Source organism: Cyanistes caeruleus, chromosome 3, assembly GCF_971803275.1.
Source record: "Cyanistes caeruleus chromosome 3, bCyaCae1.hap1.1, whole genome shotgun sequence".
In the NCBI taxonomy this organism is placed as follows: Eukaryota; Metazoa; Chordata; class Aves; order Passeriformes; family Paridae; genus Cyanistes; species Cyanistes caeruleus.
The window spans coordinates 81,225,094-81,247,437 of record NC_141703.1 but is presented as its reverse complement, the minus strand read 5'-3'; the positions used below and the strand labels follow the sequence as shown (position 1 = coordinate 81,247,437).

The window sequence follows — 22,344 nt, the reverse complement described above, 5'->3', positions numbered from 1 at the left end:
AACTCTCACTTTGCCTGCTTCTCACAGCACATGGAAACGTGCCTGTGAAACAGGCCTCATTTGCACATGATTGATTTCCAACTTGAAGCTGATCAGATTTGTGGCACTGGAGTCAGCTCAGTGACACATCATGCCTCAGCTGAGATCTGGAGCACTGTTGCTTCAGGCCAGGCACTGCTTCCTGAAGTGTCTTGGGAAGGTTATGGAAAGGTTATCTGCTAGGATAATGAGAAAAGGTGGTTGGTGGGTCAAGAGATATTTTGAGAACCATCAGCAGTCACACATCCTACAACCATAGGGAATGACTGCTTTAATAACTTGGAAAAGACTCAGAGGTGTTTTGTGGAAGGGGGGACCCTGAGCATTGCCCATAGACTACTTTAGATAATAGGCTTTATGCTTTTGTGCACTGTTCTCTGTGCCCTGCCTGTATGTGTGAAAAATTTTTGAATTACATGATCCAACACAATTAACTAAGTAACACATTAAAGATTCCCTCATTTTTTTTTTCAATTCTGACTAAACTTGCAGAACTACTTCTGCTGTTCAGTACTGAGTAAACATCTCAAAGGCAGCTAAGTTGGTCAGCTATGATTTGCCTTGGGAGATCCATACTGTTCTTGTTCACCTTCATGTTCCTAGGTGCACTTCCAGAAGACTTACTTTGCAATCCCTAGGTACTGTGGTTTGGCTAGCTGGGCTAAAATTTCCTGGATCTTTCTTCTTGCATTTCTTGAAGATAGTTGTGACATTTGTCTTTTATTCATGAATTAGGAATCTCCTCAGTTACCATAACCTTTCAAAGAGTGTCTTTGTAATGCTGTTGGCCACATATCTCAGATGAATCCTAAGATGCATCTCATCAAGTCTCATGGACTTTGTTTCTTGAACAATCCTTGCTAAATAGGCAGAAGTTCATGGAGATGCTGTAATTTTGCATGCCCAAAGTTCTCATCATGGAACTAGAACACTGGGGGCTTTCCTTGATCTGCATGAGGCTTTTGAAATAATCTCCCAAAACATCCTTGTAGCCAAACTGGAGAGGCACAGACTGAACAAACGGGTGAAGAAGTGGCTGGGCTGGTAGGCTTAAAGGTTTGTGGTCAGTGGTACAAAGAGGCCAATACTATTTAAATTCTTATAATAATATGGATTATAAAACAGAATGCACTTCCATAAAGTTCATGGATGATTACAAATTTGGGATAGTGACTGATACAGTGGTAGTACGACAGTTATTCAGGGATCTCAGCAGGCTGGAAAAATGGGCTCAAGAAAACCTCATGAGGGTCAGCGAAGGCAAATGCCAAGTCCTGCAGCCTTGCAGAAGAAAATTTTGGGGTCGTGGTAGACAGCAAGTGGAAGATGAGCCAGCAATAAGCCCTTATGGCACAGAAAGCCAATAGCCTGCTAGACTGTATCAACAGTAGGTCAAAAAAAGTGGTTATTTTTTTTGTTTCAGTACTTTTGAGGTCATCCCTAGGCAAGCATGTCCCATTTGTGGTTTTCAGCACAATGACAAACTGGAAGAAGTCCAGAGGAGGGACACAAATATGACCATGGTATACAAAAAGGACTGAGGAGCTTGGGTTTGAAAGGGCTGGAGAAGACTAAGAAGGCATCTAATTTCTATTTACAAGCACTGGCTGGAGTATTTGTAAAGAGGCCAGATTCTTCTCAGAGGCGTAGAAAAGAAATATGAGGGGCAATGAACAATTAGCAAAATTCCAGTTAGATATTAGGGAAAAAAATGCACAAGGAAGATAAGAAAACATTGGAACAGGTAGCACAAAGAGATTGTGGATACCCATCCTTGTATATACTGCAAAGTATTTGGCTGGACAAGGCTCTGAGGAATCTGAACTAATATAAAACTTGGATCTAAGTCTGAAATCACCCTGAGTGAGGGCTGGCTGATGTCCAGAGGTCCCTTCCAAAATAATGTCTTCAATGGCTTTATGTCATTTCTTGTATGAAGCAGGAATCCAGAGATGCCTGCTTCAAGGATTCACCAGACTTGACCACTTTGTAAGACTTTAAAGTTTTCTACTTTCTGTTTATCACTGTGAACAATTAAGTGGAGCCAAGATAGAGGAGGAAGAAAAAGAGCAGGAGCTAAAGCATTCTCATGTACCTCTAATCTTATGTGCTTCAGAGCCTGCCCTGGTACTTTACTGGGAAAAAGGAAGAAGTGACAATCAATTTTCTCCCTCAGAGCTGTAATTGAAGCTGTTGCCCCTTGCATGAACCCAGACAGAGCTGGGAAAGGACTGATGTCATCATCCCCTTAGAGGAAGGAGAAGCACTCCCTCAAAGGGAGCTCCCACACGTGGGCACTGTGAGCCAGCTCCTGCCTAAATCCCAGGCTGATGGCTTTCAGAATAAGCAACGGGCACTGGAAGCCAGCTCCTGAGAGCTCCCAGGCTAATGTCACCTCGTCCCTGTTGCTGGTACCTGTCTGGCATCCCACTCAGCATCAGCAGGCTGGCTCCAACTGGAAGGGGTCTGAGTGACCTTCATTCTCTGGGGTTAGGATGCATTTGGAAATACAGTAATTGGGGGGGGGGGGGGGGGGAAGAAAAAGTAGATATTAATATTTTAAACAGTTTTTCATTTTATGTAGGCCCTAAGGCAACAACAGGGATGCCTAAAGGATCTTAAGGGAAGCAACTTACACCTTTTTCCCTCATCTCATCTGGGTGTGTATGTGTAGGCACACTGCATCCAGAGTCCCACTAACCAATGATCAATGAGTTTAAATTGGTATAGCTCTACCTGGATGGTATAGCTGATCTACCTTGCACTGTTTGTGCCTAAGATGTGTTTTTATTTCAACATACTTAAAACATTGCCATCTCAGAAACTGGAATAATTCAGACTTCAGAAGGTCTGTTCCTGACTTGCTTGAGTAAAATTGATCCGGTATGCTTAAATAAGGCTTTGTATAATTCTCATTAATCATTTAATGATTACACTGAACTCTAACACTTTTCAAAGTAGGTAAGTCATGAAGCATCAGCATGTTAGAAAAGAGATAGTCTAAGGTAAACCCAAAGAACAGGAGGGAGTAAGTGAAAAAATACCACTTCCTACCTTTCTCCTATCATCTGAGGATACAGAGGGATATATTAGGGTGGGTAAATCAGACTGCTTATCCCAGATTCAACTCCTTTATCTCTGACATGACTCCAAGACAGAGTTAACTGAGTAGATCCACATTACTTCAGCATTCCAAAGGTCCTCAAAACTCATTTCTGACTACAACACTACAGGTTTGGATTTCCCTTTCCTTTCGGACAGCTCCATAAAAAAGGTGCTTGCTTCCTTTGACTCATTGCTTGTTATGCAAAAGCTCAGCAGGATTTCTTTACTTATCTGCTAGAGAGAAACCAGTGCCAGCAAATGTTTTATTTGAGAATATAACCATATTTTACTACAAAGAGGTAAAATCCTACTCTTTCAAAAGGCAGGACTTGAAAGAATTTTCAGGAGACTTGACATCTCCCATGCACTGTGACATGCATCTAACTGGAGAGAATCAGATAAGGTCCATTTTATGACAATACTGTTTTACAGCATCCTCCTGGATGTGGTTTGCTGCTCTTGGGCAGTCATTACCAGAAACTGTCTGGGGCATTCAGCTATGACCTATGGCCAAAAGAAAACTATAAAAAATAGTCTCATGCTTCCCACTCAGAATCTGCAGTTTAGCTTTAACAGTCTTTTTTTCTTCTCTCTATTATCAAAGAAACCTTTCCAATTCACCAAGAAAACTTTGCCATTCACTCCAGTTCTGCCAAGAAAACCTACATCCAGGCCCCTGATCTGCCACATCACCTGGCCTCTTTTTGACTGCTGAGTCCCCTTCCACTTTCAGAGGGAGCCTTATTATGGCTGTTATCTGCTTATTTTCAGAAAAGTCTGAGTGCTTGGCTCCCCCATTCAGTATTTCAGTTCAAAAACATATCTCCTGGGTTCTCTTTTTCTGTGCTTCTCTCTCCACTGAAGTGTTTGGGGGTGGCAAAGATGTGTTTTTTTGTACAGGAGTATCCATCTGCCCTTCCCTGAAATGCCTTTAGCTTCTCTGCTTCTAAACCCTCATCATGAAAATGTCATTGAGCAGGTCCATGCATTCCACTACACCAACCATATTTCCCCAAACCAGGATCTTACTCCTTGTGTCAGATAGGAAGAAGCTGCTATACACATTGCCAAATATTGTTAGATAAGCAGCAGATGCAGAAACAGCACTGGAAAGTTTGCTCACAAAAGAACCAGCATTGTGTGAAAAATAACACTGATGTTTCTTTCAGTCCCTTTCAAGTACAAGTGAGGATGAGCCCAACTGGCTGCAAATAATTAAACCAAACATTGGAAATTTCTGCATGTTTCAAGCAGGACTAGACAAAAGAAAAGATGAAGGGACTCAGAGGAGAAGTGATTGTTTGTAGACATTTGGGAAGATCCCGTCCCTGTCACATGGGCTAACAGCCCTTCCAAAGGTTTAAAGCAAAGTCAGCATCAGACTGGGATGCAGACTGCATCCCTCTGGGCATTGAGCAATCCTGCTGACTGCTGAGCCTCTCTGGGCCTGGAGACTTGCTTGCTATAACCCCAGCTTTGCTGCTGTCACTTCTTTTTGACGCTGGAAGAGTTATGTTAACCACGCTAGGGGAGAACAGATCTGTTCTCAGATTACTGCAGAGTTAGCATCCACAGACAGGAAAGAAGCTGGTTTACGTTTGTTTTTGTGCATGTAATAAAGAGCGTAACAATAGAGGGAAAATGCCAGGATCAGCTAATGACCACCTGGCTCATGAAAATGGAAAGCCCTGCATAACTGTTAAAACGTCATCATTGTTTTAGCTAAATTATAGAAAATTAATGGAACTCTCTAAGTTACCTGCATAATCTAAAGCATGTGATCCATTCTCTCCCTTGAATGTTTCTGTAATGAACAGCTAAGTTCCTAAAAACAATGGAGACTCACTCTTCAACTCAGATGGCTGAGCTTTTGTTTATATTTTTAAATACTTCTGTGTAAACTCTAAAATTCGCCAGACATCTGACTACTGCATAATAAACATGTGATATTAACCACAACTTCTCATGACAAGGTGAAGGTTAAATTTGATTTTCCTAACAGTACTTACCCTGAATATCATCATTGAATGTACAGTATCTGTCACGGTATTTATTGAGGAGACGAAAAGCATTAGCATTGGCAAAATCTTCAAACTGGATCAGACAATTTATGCCATACCTGCAAGTTAAAGGGCAATTTGAAATGGATATATTTATACAACATAGGACAAGATATACACCTTTTACCAAGACAATGTAGCTAATGACTCTAATACAGAAATAAAAGCATCATGACAGAAATGCAGTACAGTAACAGCAAACAGCAAACAGGAACACATCCCAAAGTCTAGATACTGAGAAATGTGGAGTCACCAGGGTTAAACTGTATTCATAATTCAAGTGGCTTCTTAATATGTGTAATTATATACCTATAAGTACATGAATCTTTGGGCTTTTGGTATGAGAAATTTTCAGTGATGTATTTGCGGAGGAGCTTCTCAAAGCAAAGGAGACGCTCGTGGTGTTGCAGCTGCCACACTGCATTACAGCAAATACGACTGCAAAGAGGACACCAGTTAAAGGGACACCACGAAGGGCCCACTTCAACTGTAAGTGGCCAAGAGATGAGAAAAAAATCTGCTTATGGGATCCCATGGAGTGAGTGTTTCACAGTGGGGCTGAGTGGTTCATGGTGTGATTTCACAGTCAAACTTCTGTGCCTTGGAAATGTTTTTCTCCATTGAGTTGTTTAGCAGGAAACCAGTACAATGACAGCTAGAGGTCTGTAGAGTGAAAAGGCAGGAAATAATTGCAAACTTTCCATAAATGTCCACTATTTTCCCAGCATTTTAAAGGAGAAGTGTGCAGTTTATAAACTGGGTAATATTCAGGCTGGTCCATATGGATACACATTCAGCAGTTTGTATGATTCTACTCTGCATCAAAGCTTTGCAAATAAAATCTAAAAGGGTCATAAGTACTCGTTTCTCACATAAATGTGATAGGGCAGTGAGAGAAACTCAGGGAATGAGTAATGAAACCATTAGCAACCTCTGGGCTGCAGGCAGGTGGAGGGGCTTTAAATAGCTGCACTTTGTTAGAGGTAGCATCACCTTACATATCTTCTATTCAGACTTTTCTCCTTTGCCACTGAAATTTGAGGTAGAACACCCCTGCTTTAGTGTAGAAACTGATACTGGATAAAACATACTCCATTTGAGAACTGTGGCTTCTGTCATGAAAAGGTCTTTTCATGGCACTCACAGTGTGAGCAGTCACACTCTCCTAGAAGGGCCTTGAATTTTTTATTATTTTCCACTTCAAGTATATCTGTCAGTAAGGAGACAATGATAAGCACATGCATTGTGCTCCTTTATTTTTCCATCATGAGAATCTCTTGTTTGATAAATCCCCCTGGTCTCAAAAAGGGACAAGGGCTGGCTCTAACAGTTGCTCCTCATTCTCTGTGTTTGCTTTTAGAAAAGGACCACAATGGGGACAGAGTTTTTAGTAAGGCCTGCAGCATCAGGATAAGGGTTAATGGTTTTAAACTGAAAGAGGGTCAATTCAAACTAGATATAAGGAAAATATTTTTTACAGCGAGGGTGATTAAAGACTGACACAGGTTATCCAGCAGGGCACTGGATGCCCCATCCCTGGTAACATTCAGGGTAAGGGTAAAGGACTCTGAGCAACCTGGTATGGTTGAACGTTACTAATGGATGTTCCTCTTATTCATCATTTGGATGTGTAAGGAAAACATGGGTATGAGGGAGATGATACGGCATCCAGAACATCTGCTAATATCTCACAGCAAATAACTAGCAAATCTTTATTATTATTTATTTGTATCACTGAGGAAGTAACATTACTGACTTGCTGAACAAAATCAATGATCTCAGCCAATATGATGTACATCTGACCAGTTCTGTGAATTCCTTCCTCACTTCACATTTGTGGTGTGCAGCAAGGGACAGTGCACAAGTTACTTCTACATTCATCTTTGATCCCTGTTTATTAAGCAGAGCACAAAAGCAGTATTATAGCCCATAAGCACTTCATTTCTCCTTCTGCCCCTCAGTATGACAGGACAGTGCTGCAGTGAAGGCTCTTCTCACTAAGGTATTTTTTGAAGATTGTTTTATTTTCCACTGCAATACATCTGCTGAGCTTTTCAAAGGATGAACTCCATTATTGTGCTTATGTGAGCCCTTGCATAATGTGAAAACTAAAGTTTTCATTCATAAAGACCACAAACTGGACATGGTAAGACCTGATGACTGGATGCTTCAAATGAAAGAACCAAGTGTTTTGGATTTACAGTTAAAGATGGGAATCTCAGATCAGGATCTTAGTCCTCAAGGGCTACTCACCTTACTGAAGTTTTGATAGAAATTTAAAGAACTTGTGCTACCCAAAGTCACTGAAATGAAACACAACTGGGCAGCTAACTTAGTGATTTGTCTTAGAAATTTACCAGTTAATCTTGCTGCCCTTTCCTAGTGGTACTTTGGTGGCTGTGTGCAGTTCTCCATCCAAGGGTGACCAGAGCAGGCTAAGGATAAACTTAGCAAGGAGTTTGAACAAACCAGCTGCTGGAGCTGTGTGCAGTAAGATCTTTGTTAGTATCAATATGATGAGTCAGTTCTACTGTCCCGCCCCCACAGCACAGCATCTCAATATTTGTGTAATTTCCTTTCATCCTGAAGGAATTCAGTGTGCTCTACAAAGAATGTTTGGGTAGCACCCAGAAGTAGAATGTAGCCAACTTGGGACTGGAGCACAGAAATCCTTTAATATGCTAAGAAAAAGTCCAGCTTAGGTAAGAAGTTGGAATATACTTATTACTGCAAGGGGAAAGGGTGTCCCAAGAGCTGCAACATGTATTGGAATCCGGAAAATAAAACGCAGCACAGAATGGGATTTCTTCCACTACTTTTACATATCTAAAAGTTGGCTGTGTAGTGCCCAGCTGTGTATTGCCCAGGTGGACAACTCTGACTGCCCTCTCAGACCATGGAGAGAAAGGGCATATCCAGTAGCAACTTCTTTCAACTAGTCTAAGTGAAAAATAGAAGCAGATAACATCTCTGGAGATGCCTCTTTCTTCAGACTGTCTGTGAAAGAAGACTAAGATGATCAACCTAAATTTAGATACCTAACTTTAGACACCTAAATTAGGAGAGGTAATCTAATATTATCTAATTATCAGTTGGGAAGATGTGGTTTGGAACATCTTAAATATGTGTCATGCACCTTAGGTCACTGCCTTATCACTCTTTCACTGCAATACTACGCTGCCCTTCAATGTTTGCAATTTCTTTGTTGATGTCTGCAGAAACTGCCTGCTTCATCCCTTGTGTATGGTGTCCAAGTGGTCCCCTGTCAGCAAACACAGAAATGCTTGATGAAGTGAATTATACTGGCCATTCTTCCCCTATCATAATGCTTTAAAATGAAAACAGATTTTGAAAAATTGTGTTTAATTGGAAACATTGTATTTCCCAATAAGAAACCAAAATTAATGGATTCCTTTGGAGGAATCATTTTTAATGAGGTATGCTTTTGCTGAACCTCCTGTTCTGTTTAATATGTGACATCTGATATGAATGCAGTCCCAGTTAATACTCACATACTTGCTGTCTATAGGTGCATGATGCCTTTTAATAAAAAAAATGTTTGTAAAGTGAGTATTTGAACAAGGATTTCTGAAGATCCCTTTTAAGACACTTAAATATTCTTAACTTTGCAGCAAGAATTGATGCTGGCCCTGCAGAGAGATCTTCCAAACTGCTGTGATAGGAAGAGACTCTTGAGGTCAGTCTGCTTGGCTGGTTGTCCGATCTCACAGATTCTTCCACTGATCCATGTGACTCATCTAACTTTCAGCTGAGAGCCTGAAGGAGATTTGGAAGCAGATCAGCAGGTCACATCAGGACTGAATGTTTTCCAGTCCAGGAAAGGCATGGCCAGCAATCTCATCCTGACTGTCAGTGATTCATCTTCTCTAGAGCATTCTATGATCTTCTTGGCATCTGGAACATGAGTTCCAGCCATAATCTGACTGCTTTTATTTACAAGGAAAGCTCAAATGTAGACCAGCAGGATTTCAGACATACAAGGTACATTGAAACTGAGCAAGTGCCATGGTCCAGTGTGGTTTCTCCCGTTTTTCAGTTCTTTATGTCACTTTAAAAAAAAGGAAGGTTGTATTTTTTTGAATGGTTTTGGGTTCAAAATGTTGCCATTCCTCTTGGGAACACTGCAGTTTCCATTTCATGGGATCTCTTCAGTTCCATGTCTCCTTGTGGAACTGGAGCTTTCCCCTCAGCATGAGTTATTCTTACATTTGTAGGCTGTCAAGAAGGGTCCTTGAACAGAGGTGTTTTTGAAAGAATTCAGACATGCTGAAACTTGTAAGTAGTTACACTACAAGAGTCATTATTTAATACTGTCACCATGTCTCCTTTTGGCTGCCAGACCACCATTTGGGGGATCCTGCTCTATGCCACCTCTGGAATTAATTTACCCATTTTATGGAACTGGAAACAAAAAGATACACTTTGTCAGTTCTTACTCATCCAAAAAATATTCACTGGTCTTTCAGGCAGAGATTATATTGCTGTCTCATTAGTTTGCTTATTTCATGGTTTTGTGCCATAAATAATTATGATCCAAATTCTGGGCCTCATACCTTGCAAAAATGTTCCTGTGAAAATAGCCTCACTGGGAAATGCTTTATAAAATGGTCTCATACACTCAATTTTAGTCCAATCTCCAGCCTTTGCTTAGCAAATCTTGTACAAACAGTACTTTCAATAAAACAATATATTATTGGTTAAAATAATAGCACAAACTGTCACCCTAATGAAGGATTACTTTAGACCATATAATGTAATACTATAAGCCTATTGTAATAATTATCACCTGAAAATCTTTATTAAGAAATAATCCCATTTCCTGGAAAACACACAAACACAGAATTCATGCTTTGTTTATCACTGTATTGTTGTTCTGGTACTGTTACCATCCACCTAAACCTACACAGAACCCCTGGGCTGTGCCAAGAGAAAAGATGCTCTTAATGAAGTCTCTCCTCTGCAGAGAATGACACACATTTCCCTTGGATGACCACCTGGAACAAGTGGTAGAACAACACTGTGGAACAGAAGAGCATGAATACCATAAGAGGCATAATGATTACATTGCTTTTAGATTCTTTATTCAAGAGACTTCTAAGTTGCCTAAAAAAAATCTCACTATGCAATTTTTTCTTTCATCCTCATTTGTATGTACCTCTTTGAGTTCATCTGGACTCATTATAAGCCATAAGGTCAGAGAGGAAAAAATTCATGAGGCAACAGTTACCATCTGAGAAGCATCTGACCAAAACTTCCCAAGTCAAACTTCCAGTGTGGCCTGAGGACCTGTCCAGTGCCTTTGCTGACCAGTATCAAAAGGGATTTTTTTTTGACAATGAGGAGGGAGTATAATATATTCTTACATGCATACAAACAAAAGGTATTTGCAAGAAGATCCTGTTGCTTTATGGAAAGAAGCACAAGAAAGAAGTTCCAGTCCTTGTCTGAATTTAAAATTTTATAGCACTGCTTTCAGCCATTCATGATGCAAGGAATATGCTTTGAGGAGCTGCAACTCCTTTTCATACTCTTAGATAAAACCAGGCGGAGAAGAAACAAATTGTCCTTGTCCTTGTCATCTTCTTACTGCTGCTTGAAACCCCAGCAATCAAAGTCCTGATTTCCAAGAAAAACTAAATTATCTGTAAAGAAACCCATCATCAGAAAAATATCATGCTTGGCAAGTGCTCAGCATATAAGAATGGAAAAATGAAGTCCACTCAAGCAAGATTAGAACCTGAGTCTGTCTAGTGTCCTGAGGCCAATTTCACTGTTAAACTGTTAGTATGATACTTGTCAGGCACCTCCTCAAGAGGCCAGCTGAGAGCAGCCCTGTGGAGAAGGACTTGGGGATGTTGCTGGATGGAGAACTGAATATAAGCCAACAGTGTGTGCTTCCAACCCAGAAAGCCAACTGTGCAGTCTGAACCACAGGATCATGTCCAGAGAAGCTACAGTTACTGGGAACCAGCATGAAACACCAACGAGACCGGCCTCTGTTCATGAAACCATTTATTCAGCATGGGAACAAACTCAGATCCAGAGACAGAAAGCTCTGAGCAAAGGCAGGGTGAGGGGTTTTGAGGGACAGAACCCTTGAGGGTCTCCACCTTTGAAGGTGGAGTTTAGGGTTAGGGACCACTAGAAACACAACAAGGGAGAAACCCTCAGAGACTCAAACCCAATCAGAACTCAAAATAAAGGTCTGGGGTGGGATAACTTCATCCAGGGCTCACAATGCCCATCCTCCAAAGCAGGAGGTCAAAATTCACACTGGCTTACAGCCATGCCTCTCACGTTAACAATGCTTATCTGGCTTATCTGAAACTAAATCTTTGCCTCCCTGAGGCACCTCACAACACTGGGCTGCATCCAAAGCAATGTGGGCAGCATGGCAAGGGAGGGGATTATGTCCCTTCTGAGACCCCACCTGGATCCAGCATCCAGTTCTGGTGCCTCCAACACAAGAATATGGACCTGTTGGAGTGGATCCAGAGGAGGCTGTGAAGATGATCAGCGGGCTAGAGCATCCCTTCTATTGAAGACAGGCTGAGAGAGATGGGGTTGTTCAGCCTGGAGAAGAGAAGGCTCCAGGAAGACTTTGGAGCCAATATAAACTTAAGAACTCTGGGTCCTGGGTTTAGAAATCCCATGCTAGGGAGCTGCATCACAAACCCAACAGGACCTGCTGCTGGCCTCACCATCATCTTAGGTTACAGACAATTTCTAAGATTGGGCAGGAATCTCACTGGGTTTCTGCCAACACAAACATAGCCACAACGCTTTGAGGCACAGAGCCTGCTGTGGATTCAGTGAGTGCTGTGTCAATAAATGTGCCCCTTGAAGCATATCAAGGAGAAGATATCAGGAAATCCCAGCATTGTACATTTTTGGAAACTGGGGAATGTGCTAAGGATTGCTCTTCTTAGTCACATGCCAGGGCATCTGCTATGAGTATTGTTAGGATAAGGGGAAAAACGAAGTTAAGATTGATTACAAAGTTCTTGGGGGGAGAAAAAAAATCTTGCAATATCATAGTCAACTTTCATTACAATCTCATAGTCAACTTTCATTACAATCTTTGTAAGTAAAAACCTCCACCCAACTATTTTGCACATCTGATCTTATGACTTTCAAACACTAAGACCAGCACTAATGGTGGCTATGACCATTCTAATGCTTTTATGCAAAATGACATCATCCTACTTGCAGTTGGCATGAGGAAGGACTGCAGCTGGAGCTACAAGACTTCTCAGGAGCAGGGCAAAAGCATGAGATGCAACCATATTAGTGCTGACCCTCAGATATAGCCTTGAGCTACCCTCTGGCACATAACAAGGAACAGAGCCTCACCCTTACCTTCTGCACGAAAGAGCTTCTCCAGCTGCATCTTACTGAAACTGCTGTGTTATATCTGGCGTAGGTGGAAAAGCCCAGACAAAAGCCTAGAGCAGAGGGCTGTGTGACGTCTGTACTGTGTTACCCTGAAGGATTTGAACTCATGGTAACAAAAGCCACAGTGATCCCCAGAGGCACATCTGGAGCTCAGTCATTCATCAGTAGCAGAAAATCACGCTAGTGAAACCTAAATATTGTTCCTTTTAAAATATCATCCAGTGTCTTAAATCAGATTACAGATGCTGGCCAATGATCTTATCTCAGATCAAGCCAGGACAATGGACAGCTGGGACAGCTCTTCCCATCACCATCACTTCCCCCTCACGAATGGTGTCAGAGTCCCTCTGGCCAAGGTAACTGGGGTAGATGGGCAAGGAGAATATCCACCTTGTTCTCTATTCCATGAGAGCTGGATCTGGTCTACATGACCAGCCCTGCCATGGCACTAGTGATGGTGTGCTGGCCTCCTAACAGACAAACAGATGCTAGGGAGTGACTTTGAGTGCTAGCAGTGTATGTGAGGACTTTTTTTTGAAGCCCATCAGTGCCTAGAAACTGGAGCCTAGAAAATGAAGTCTAATCTTTCAGGATCAATTAACCAAGTTAACCAGAGCATGTGAAGAAATAACATGGGGGAGCACCTGTACTGGTGATATTGTTTCTGAAAAGTGCTGGTGATTTTGTGATCCATGACCCTGGAGAACTGCTGAAACAGAGGTGGCTTCTCTTCAAAAAGGTTCTGATTGTTGAAGGGCACATGAGGCCTGACTTGGTATGTTTGTGGGTAAAAGTACTGGGAAGGCATTAGGCAAAGAGAAATTTTAGGCAAAGAGGTATGAAACATACACAAGGAAGAAAACTCAGCAGAGGTATCTTTCTTTTCCCAGCTAAGAAATTGAACACTTGATCTGATGCCTTCTGTTCTGTGCTCTGCCTTATGGCACAGGCTGACAGAAAGCCTGTTCCCCATGTCACTCCATTAATAAGAACTGATGGGAAAGGAAAGGGAAGTTATGACAGGTTAATGAAGCTTCTGCGACACGGTTTGCTGGCGTGGGGAACTGCATCTCACGGAGTCTCAGGCAGCATGTTCCACATCTGCCAGTTAGTGACTGAGGCTAGAGCTCAAAATGGAGGCTGAAGTTCTGGGACAGATCTGACCCCTAAGAGCACAATGAAAGCTACATGAGGATTGATTTGATCAGATATTCAAGCCCCAGAAATTCTGGGGTTTATTCTGATTATAATCCTTGGACACTTAGGTGGATACTTATTTCAGTCTAAAGAAATGTACCAGGTTAAAAGCAAGACTGACTTATCCTTTGCCACAGTAACTGAGCAGATGGAAAACTGAAGCAGCCCATCTTCCCATGTGAAGCATATTGCTGCTCACTGTGAGAAAACAGCAATCTATCAGGCTGCTTCATTCAGACACAGGTAGGCTCAATGGGACAAATTTTGCATGTAGTTGCTTCCCAAGAGGAGCAAAAGGCATAGCTTAGAGCTGTTGTTAAAGAACGTAGTCATTTCACATGTTTTAGGTGAAAGACTAATGAATGGTGGTTTAGGCAGCAGGAAAACACAGAAATTTATCCAGCTGTTCCAGAAAGAGCTTTTCTTTCTAAAATTGCTCAGGGTGCCCACATTTTATTTCAAAATATTGGAACAGCTAACTCTGAAGTCTCTGGCACATGCCTTGTTTCATTACTAGGTGGGTATTAAGAGACCAGGAGTCCTTTCTATTGACTCTATAGGTCTCCAGCAACAGAATTTTTACATCTGTTTGATATTATTATTCCATTAGAAGACTAAATCTTCACTCCCTGGCTTTTTTTGTAGGCTCCAACACATTCCACTTGAGTGACAAATGTCCCTTGAGCCAGCAGTGCTTTGACAGGGTGGGAGGTACTCCTGCAGAGGAACTGACAAATGGTTTCCATGAGAAGTTAAAGTACCCTCAGGAAGTAGAGGGAATTTCTGCATGAATATCAAGATGAAAAGGAAACCCCCAAATTGAAAAGGATTTGTGGCAAAAAACCAAAATGTTCCCCCCCAAGTAACTGAATTTGCATGGGACATTACAGACTTGCCTAAGAGACTGCAGCAGCTCATACTCACAGGTTGCCTCAAAAGTGGAAGCAGGCTACAATAAAGCAGCATGCTCTTGACCTTCTGAACAATTTCTGCTTCCTTTTGTAACAGAAGTGAGAGCTCCTACTGGGTTGAATCCAATCATTCCAGTGGAAATTTGACACTGAAGGAACCTGTTTCATATGAGTTTGCCAAGCCCAGGCTGATAGCAGGATTATTCACCAGCCCAGAGTGCATAAAGATCACACCCTAACAATGCTTTAAAGTACACTGGTGGTCAGGATGACAATATAGGGTAATGGCTCCTTTCGCTCTAGGATCTCCAAATACTTTACAGATGTGAATGGTGAAGTGCAAAGCAGAATTTCCCAGCTCCGCTTACTGAGAACTTTCAGGGTCCTTACTGTGTTTAAGGAAGTCATCCGGGTTAAGGGAAATAGAAACATGGGGACAGGGGCCCCAGGAACTTGATTACCAATACTTGGATGAAAGCATTAGACATGACTTCACCACCTCCCAAGATAAAAGTTCATTGTTCATGGTCTTCTCCCCTCAATGTGGAGATTAGCTCATGTAAACTAAACACAGGAAAATAATTGCCAATCCTTCCTCTCCAACAGCAAGTACAGAAAAGGCAAATTGTCTTTAGTGGGTGCAATGAGCTTTGCATTTAACACCACAAGCATAAGTCTCAGAGCCACATTTATGATGGCTGAGACCATTGTCTGCATTCTCATTCTATTATCAACACCAACACTGCAATACCCCCATGGTTTTCTGGCCAGAAGCAAGCAGGATAGGGTTTCCCTGAAGGATTAAGTAGTGACTACAATCAAAATAAACAAAACCTCCACAAATCAACCCTGATGACTCTTAAATTGTTTCTACTTGTCTCTTGTGACTTCCTAGTTGTGTTTTACCAGCTTTCTAGCCTCTAAGAGTTTCCTCTCACTAGATAATGCACAAAGCATCTACCAAAATACTACAAAGTAATCAAATAACATTTCAGTCAAGATTCTTTATCAAATGTAAAGAAGGTTCAACTGTGAATGAATAGTCCTCTGCATTTCTGTCCCTATTTCCTCCACTCACAGCCAGCTGGGCATTTGCACCCTGTGTAAACCCATCCTTCTCAGTGCATGGGTAGGTGTTGTGTCAGACACTGGTCACGGTCATTTTTTACACAGGCGGAACTGTGAGTTGATGACACATGTACCACCCACTCCCTCCCCTTTGTTTAGGAGGAGATACACACATACAGCTGCCTGGAGACACTGAGGGAGGATCATACATAGCTCCTTCACTGGGAAGAAAAGACAGGCAACAGCTTGGCAATCAGGCAGAGACTGCAGCTCTCTGCTGCTCATCAGTATCATTCGTGGCTTTAGGAAAGGCAGAAAAAGCTGCTTAGGAGCTTATAGTTTTCAAAATATGAGTCTTTTGTCCTTAGCAATTTTCCTTACTTTCCTTCTTATGACAGTCTCTCTGGATAGTCATGGAGATTTTAATACATTTTCTTCTTTTTTCCAGAAAGAGGTGCACAGGGCTGAGGTGGTAGTTCTGCTCTTCCCATATAAAAACTCCCTGGTACATCAGAGACCCTCTATCCCAGTTAGTGGGTATGAATGGAAGTATGCAGCTGGTCTGTCCCACGCTTAAAAAGACAGTGCTTACAAACCTGGCTCTCTCACTCCACAGAGTTAAATGCCAGCAGGAAAGTTCCTGTTTTTGACAAAGCTATAGAGAGGCAGTCTACAGACTCCACTCTGTATGAAGGAACATGCCATTTCCATTTAGATGATTTCCTTCACAATGGCAAGAGCTAGAAACTTCCTTTATCAAGTGTAAATAAACCAAAGTTTAGGTTCTGATTATGCTGAATGAGGCTCATAAACACATGACAGAGGCCAGATACAGCCCACAGTACATATGTTTGACACCTCTGGCCTATGTGGATAGGAAATACTTATAAACAGTCAGTCCCATTTCAGTTCTCTGGAGACAAATATTTTTGACACAAAGTGCTCAAGCACAAAGAGTCATTTGCAGACCACCCAGGAGACTTGCATTGAAATGACCTTCCTTTGCTTGGATGATCAATTATACTAATGTTTATTTCAGGAGTTGCAACATTTGTTCTTAAATGGAAGCAGCCCAGAGGAGCCATGTATATAACCCCACTTACTTGTTGGTAACTGCCTGCATAAACTCATCAATCAGTTCGTCGTACTCTTTCCCACGAACCCTCTTGTGTTTCAGTCCAATATACAGTGGATCACTCAGGAGAGCCTAGGACACAAAGCAATTCTGTTGACATCTTCTCTTCTGCAGATGGACAGAGATTTATGTCCCAGCCTACCAAAAATATTTGTCTGATGTAGTCGTATTAATTTTACTTACTCTGCAATGAAGGCCAGCTCACATGTCTCTTCCCAAGCAGGAAGTGTTTCCTTAGGAAGCTGTGGCCTATCTTTTAGCATAAATAAAGTCAGAGGGATGCAACACTTCTTGACTGCCATAGGAAATGGAGCTCTGCATCCCCAGAACAGCTCTTTGCCAAGGTGCCTCACTCCTAGTGAATAAAACTGACCTTGTGTGGGGAGCGTTCACTGTACATTCAGTTCTTAATTTTGCACTGAGGGCAGGACACCTGTTGACCATAAAAAGTGCTTTGTGCAATGAAGACCACCTGATGTAACTTGAAATGATGTGTCATTTAGGCCTTTTAGGTGACAGCAGAGAGTTGACCACAATCAGTGATCAGATGGCAGAATGTTCCCAAGACGTGCACCTGCCTAGCACTCACTTTGGTTATCTAGCAGGTACGAAGTCAAGGTATTTTCATACAACAGATTAATTTATATTTTGATTCCCAACAGGAACATAAAATCAGGCCACTCCTCCAACCAATCCATCAGGTGTTAAGTAAATATCCATAAGCAACTGTGTTGACCTGGAAATAGCATATATTTTGGGGATGATTACAGGACAAACACTGGCAGGAGACAGATGGGCCAACACCTCTGAGAGTCACTGCAAAGGAACTCTACTTCCCTTCCAATTTCAGGAACGGAACTATCCGCGTGAGAGGAGGATAAGCCATCTCAAACTTACTGTCCTGCAGCCATATAGCACTAAATATTAGCAGGCATGCTATTATCAGATCTGAGTTTTACAGCCACAGCTGTTTTCCCTTAGAAGGAAAGATGAAAGAGGTTTTCCTGTGAGTTTGATACATTAGGGCTCTTCAGGGCCATGAAACAGAAAGGAGACCCATTTGCATAACTTCACGGATTGCTCCTACAGCACTGTGTGCTCTGGGCTCTCTTCACGGAGCACAAAATTCTGCCACAGACAAGCTGAGAAATGCCAAGCTCTGAAAAAAGCCTGATTTGCTGAAAGCATATACAAAGTGCTATGCACTGTCAGAAAGAGAGGCTGGCAACTGATGCTAAAAATAGAATACAATGGCTATATTTACTGAGTTCTACCTGAGGTTCATGTGTTAGCAACACAGTCACTCTTGGCTCACCAGATAATAATGGGCAGAGATGAAGAGGATGAATGCCTTTAAGAGGTATCCTATTTTATGCACTGATAAACGAGTTCACTTGTGGGGCAGGATGCTCCTAGGATCTGCTTAGGGTTCAGTTAATCTGGATTTATGCACATGAGAGAGCCATTAAATAAATAAGCAAACACATTATTTATATGATGAGGAAATACACTGTTCATATTGCTGGAAAACAGCAGCTTCTGTATCTTAACCCCAGATGTGGAAATTGCCTTCACAGAGAAGCTCCTGAACACATAAATTACATCTAATCTTGGGCAGAAGAAAAAAGGTCCAAGACTGATTCTGTAAGTCCCTTTTTCTGATGCCATCTGATCCTTGCAGAGGCCTAAAAATCATTGGTGCCACTTTGGATTTTAGTGTCTTCTGTCTGCTGAGACAGAAAAAAGATGGACATGCATGATCAGATGCTTTTCATGGGGAGGGAAGCACTTTTACCCAGGTCCCTCTGGGAGAAGCTCCAGCTGGGAGGCTCAAAGCACTGGTGGTATGCAGATCAGCACGGAGGAGAAGGAAAAGATGAAGGGTCCAAAGTCAAGTACAATGTTCTATTGATTGGAGATTGCAGTGAGTGAGAGAGTGAGACTTAATTCCTGCTTTAGCCATAGTGGGTCCAAACTCAGAGTTCTCCCTTTTCAGGAAAGACCATGAATCAGGCTGAGATGACCATATTCCACATGTCCATGACAGGCTGCTACGCTAAAGGGGTAACATAATCCTGGGGCCAGAGACCAAAGAAGTAATTGAGATTCTCAGATGTCATCTATGGGCACTGATTTTGCATTCTTTCCTTCTTTACAAGGGTCTAGTGTGAGAGACTTGGGGCAGGACTGAAAGAGGTGCAGAAAATCTAGCTGTCCATGAGCATCAGAATGTCTCAAATTGTCAGCATTGATTTGTCTTCATATACAAACTCAAAGCTCTAATACCCCAGGTTTTTTGTGTCCCTCAAGAAATGTGTGTTTGGTTTACATGGGGTCATGTGAAGCACAAGTACATTTTACAAAAACGGACAAACTTGGGCTATCACAAATAGCTATAGGATATTAATTTTTAAAAGGCATCCTCACAGATGTCCATTCTGGCATTGCTGAAATGTTTCACTTTGGCCTTTCTGAGCCAGAGTCATAAGGCAAAAATCTGCAAACAGATGGAGTCCTCTTGCTTGGTTATCATGTGCAGTAACATGTGCAATCTAACAAAACAGTGACATTAATCATTCCCAAAGCACTCACCAGGGATTCTCCATTTCTGGAATATAGTCATCTCTACACAGACACGAATATCTGCCTGCTCCCTCACAATTACCAGAGGAAGAATAGTTTTGGGACTTCCTGTATGAAGCCTGTCAACTCACCTTGCCATGCTGAAAGGTGGAGCTGAGCTTTCAGCTCCAAGAGGTAACACTCTGAATCTTCTTCACCAGGTGAACATGAGTCTATTTAGTGTTTATTTCAGCTCCCCGTAAGAACAAAGGGTTCTCATGCTTCAAACAGGAATTAAACCTTCCCACTTTCCTGCAGTGCTGGTCTAGTTATCATCTCATCTCGGATGTCTCTGGTTTTGTCTCCACATTTAGGGAACTTGCCCCAGTTAAGTGCTAATCTTAATTCTTTCTCCCCCCATGTCAGATTTATGAAAAATTGTCTTACCTCGTTGTCTGTGCCAACATCCAGTAAGACAGGGAGGCATTGTTGTGGGTGAACTCCACCACAAGCTGTGTACAAAGCAAGTTTTCCAACTGGGATACCCATGCCGTAACTTCCTAGGTCTCCTAAACCAAGAATCCTCTCTCCATCTGTCACCACAATAGCCTAGGAGGATCAAAAGAGACTGTTGTATGGAGTTGCCAAGGCTCTAGAAGCAAAACCAGCTCCACTGTTTCCACACTGATGCCATTTTGCAGATGCACTGTGCAACGGATATTTGCTCCTTGTCCTCAACAGCGTGTTAATTAGCTGTAAGCAACAAGGGGCTGCTCCTTTTTGTGGGTAGAGAAAGTGTGGTTAACAGGTAGCAGCTCACACTGTGGGACAACAGAAGCTCTGCTGGAGAATACTTCAATCCACTGTAGCAGAGACCAAGCAGCTTGGCTTTTTGTGCATCCCCAGCTGTACTACAAGAAGGATCACAAATGAGATCTGGCCTTGATTTTTCGTCTTTTTTTTTCTAGAAAAAAAAGGTGTGCTTAGGAACTGCATCTGTGGAAGAAACATATTTCAGTGTCCTTTTTATTCAACATAAACCATACACGTTTGAACTTTTTGCTATTTGCTTTTCCTTCTGAGTCAATGTGAAGTGTTAGCAATGAGAAAGTCTCTTTTTGGGTGGGCTCCATCTGGTTTTGGGTGTGTGCTCACTTCTTTACCACACCCAGAGGATGCAACTGGGATTGAAAGGCAGTAATGGGAATAGGGAAAGCTACAAGCATATGCACTGCTACAGGTTTATCCTGAAATTAAATGGAGTTAATATTTAAACTATGAAGAGAATATTAAAACAAAACTAAGTTCTAATGAATCAAAATATTTCTCTGGAGCACTGATCCTCTTTCATCCAAATAAATAAGTGTTCTCAGGCAAACCTAGAAACTTCTCAATAGCATTTAGATAGCCATCAGAGAGAGAAAAATTATTTTCCTAAATTCTTAGCCTAGGATATGCTGCAGCACTCTATAGTTATCAAAGCTCCTCAAGGCAACACTGAGAAATGAATCAGAACAGAAAATACAGCATGGGAGAATTGCTATTTGTTACAGAGAGGGGAAACTGGATTAACATGTGTTTGTAGCTCTTTGGATTTGAAAAACACCCCAAGAGAGAGCAGTTTCTGTGAGTACCTGATACACAAAGATATTAATGTTTTTATTCACTCATGTTCATATGACCAGAACTCAACAAATAGGACATTAATCCTGGCTGAAAAGGGCACACCCTTCTACCTGAAGTAGGAGGTAGCTGGTTTAACAGTTAGGAACCTGTTTTCTACTTCCATCTGTGATACAAATTTTCTTGACTACTCTAGTGAAGTCACTGTAGTGAAGTCACAGGTGTGCAGTTTATGAAAGACATCTAAATGGTTTCTAAACTCATTTGACATCTGATGGGGGAAGACAGAAACCTCCAGAGGGCATCTCTTCTCTCCAGCAGCTGTTTTGGGAACAGATGAATGGGTTATTTCTCTTTGAAAAGCTCAGTTCCCTCTTCATTGGCAGTGCAGAAGTACTCACAATGTGAGACCAGGCACTAAGACCCCAGGCAGCTGATATTAACAGAGATGATTCTGGACCATGGGCTGTACCCAGTTAACCAGTCCAGGTTTGCAGCGACTTAGTAGCAGGCATATGGCCCAGCAGAATGATCCAGAGTGCTGTGCTGATCTCCGAGCTGCCAAGGGAATGCAGAGAGACAAGTGCTACTGTTGGCATTCCCAGTTCTCTGCACTGATTGCATGAGGTCAGCCTTTACAGGATGAACTGATACTCTACACTGAGTGAACCAACAGAAAACACTTAGTGGGAAGGGTTCTGAACAGCCCTGTACAGCAGTAATCCTGGTGGGGATTCAAGATCCTGAGTGCACTTATAGGGCAGGCATCCCACAGAAAGAGGGAGGAATGAAAGAGGGAAGGCAGGATGGAAGGCCAGTGCAGTAGCTTGCACAGCAGCACACTTGTCTTGGAATAAAATACATCTTTCTACACCATCCTCACTCCGAGTGGCTTGAATTCATAGCTGCCAAGATGACACCCATCCTGTATGATTCTTTGCAGTCTTTTTGCTTTAGCTGGGCCATTGTGAAGAGAAGAGTACAAGACTAAGGAATCAGAGGGAAAATTAGAAAGGGAAGGCACTCCTGAGGATGGCCAGCATTTTATTCAATATTTCTTCATGTCAGGATTCATTAGCCATCCTGGAAGAGACACAAACCCCCCACATTCCCACGTAAGTATGAGCAGAAATGGTTTCTTCTCACTTGTTCTGCTTCTGGCACTATGATTCTTTCAGGGCAGCCCAGATTTGACAGAGGGTTGAAGGTGTGGCTCATTAGAGCTTGG

General features: G+C 42.1%; 1 protein-coding gene across 2 annotated transcripts in view; it reads right to left on the bottom strand.

Annotated features, from left to right (window-relative positions):
- Positions 1–22,344, bottom strand: part of ME3 (malic enzyme 3) — a 117,744-nt gene that overhangs the window by 11,445 nt on the left and 83,955 nt on the right. The window contains exons 5-7 of one of the 2 annotated variants that reach the window (XM_086882193.1): positions 19,941–20,102; positions 16,900–17,003; positions 5,154–5,263 (exon numbers count right to left, since the gene is read on the bottom strand). In XM_086882193.1, the coding sequence (XP_086738319.1) occupies positions 5,154–5,263; positions 16,900–17,003; positions 19,941–20,102 (376 nt within the window). The remainder of the gene's footprint in view (positions 1–5,153; positions 5,264–16,899; positions 17,004–19,940; positions 20,103–22,344) is intronic. The other variant, XM_086882194.1, reaches the window with a different exon arrangement.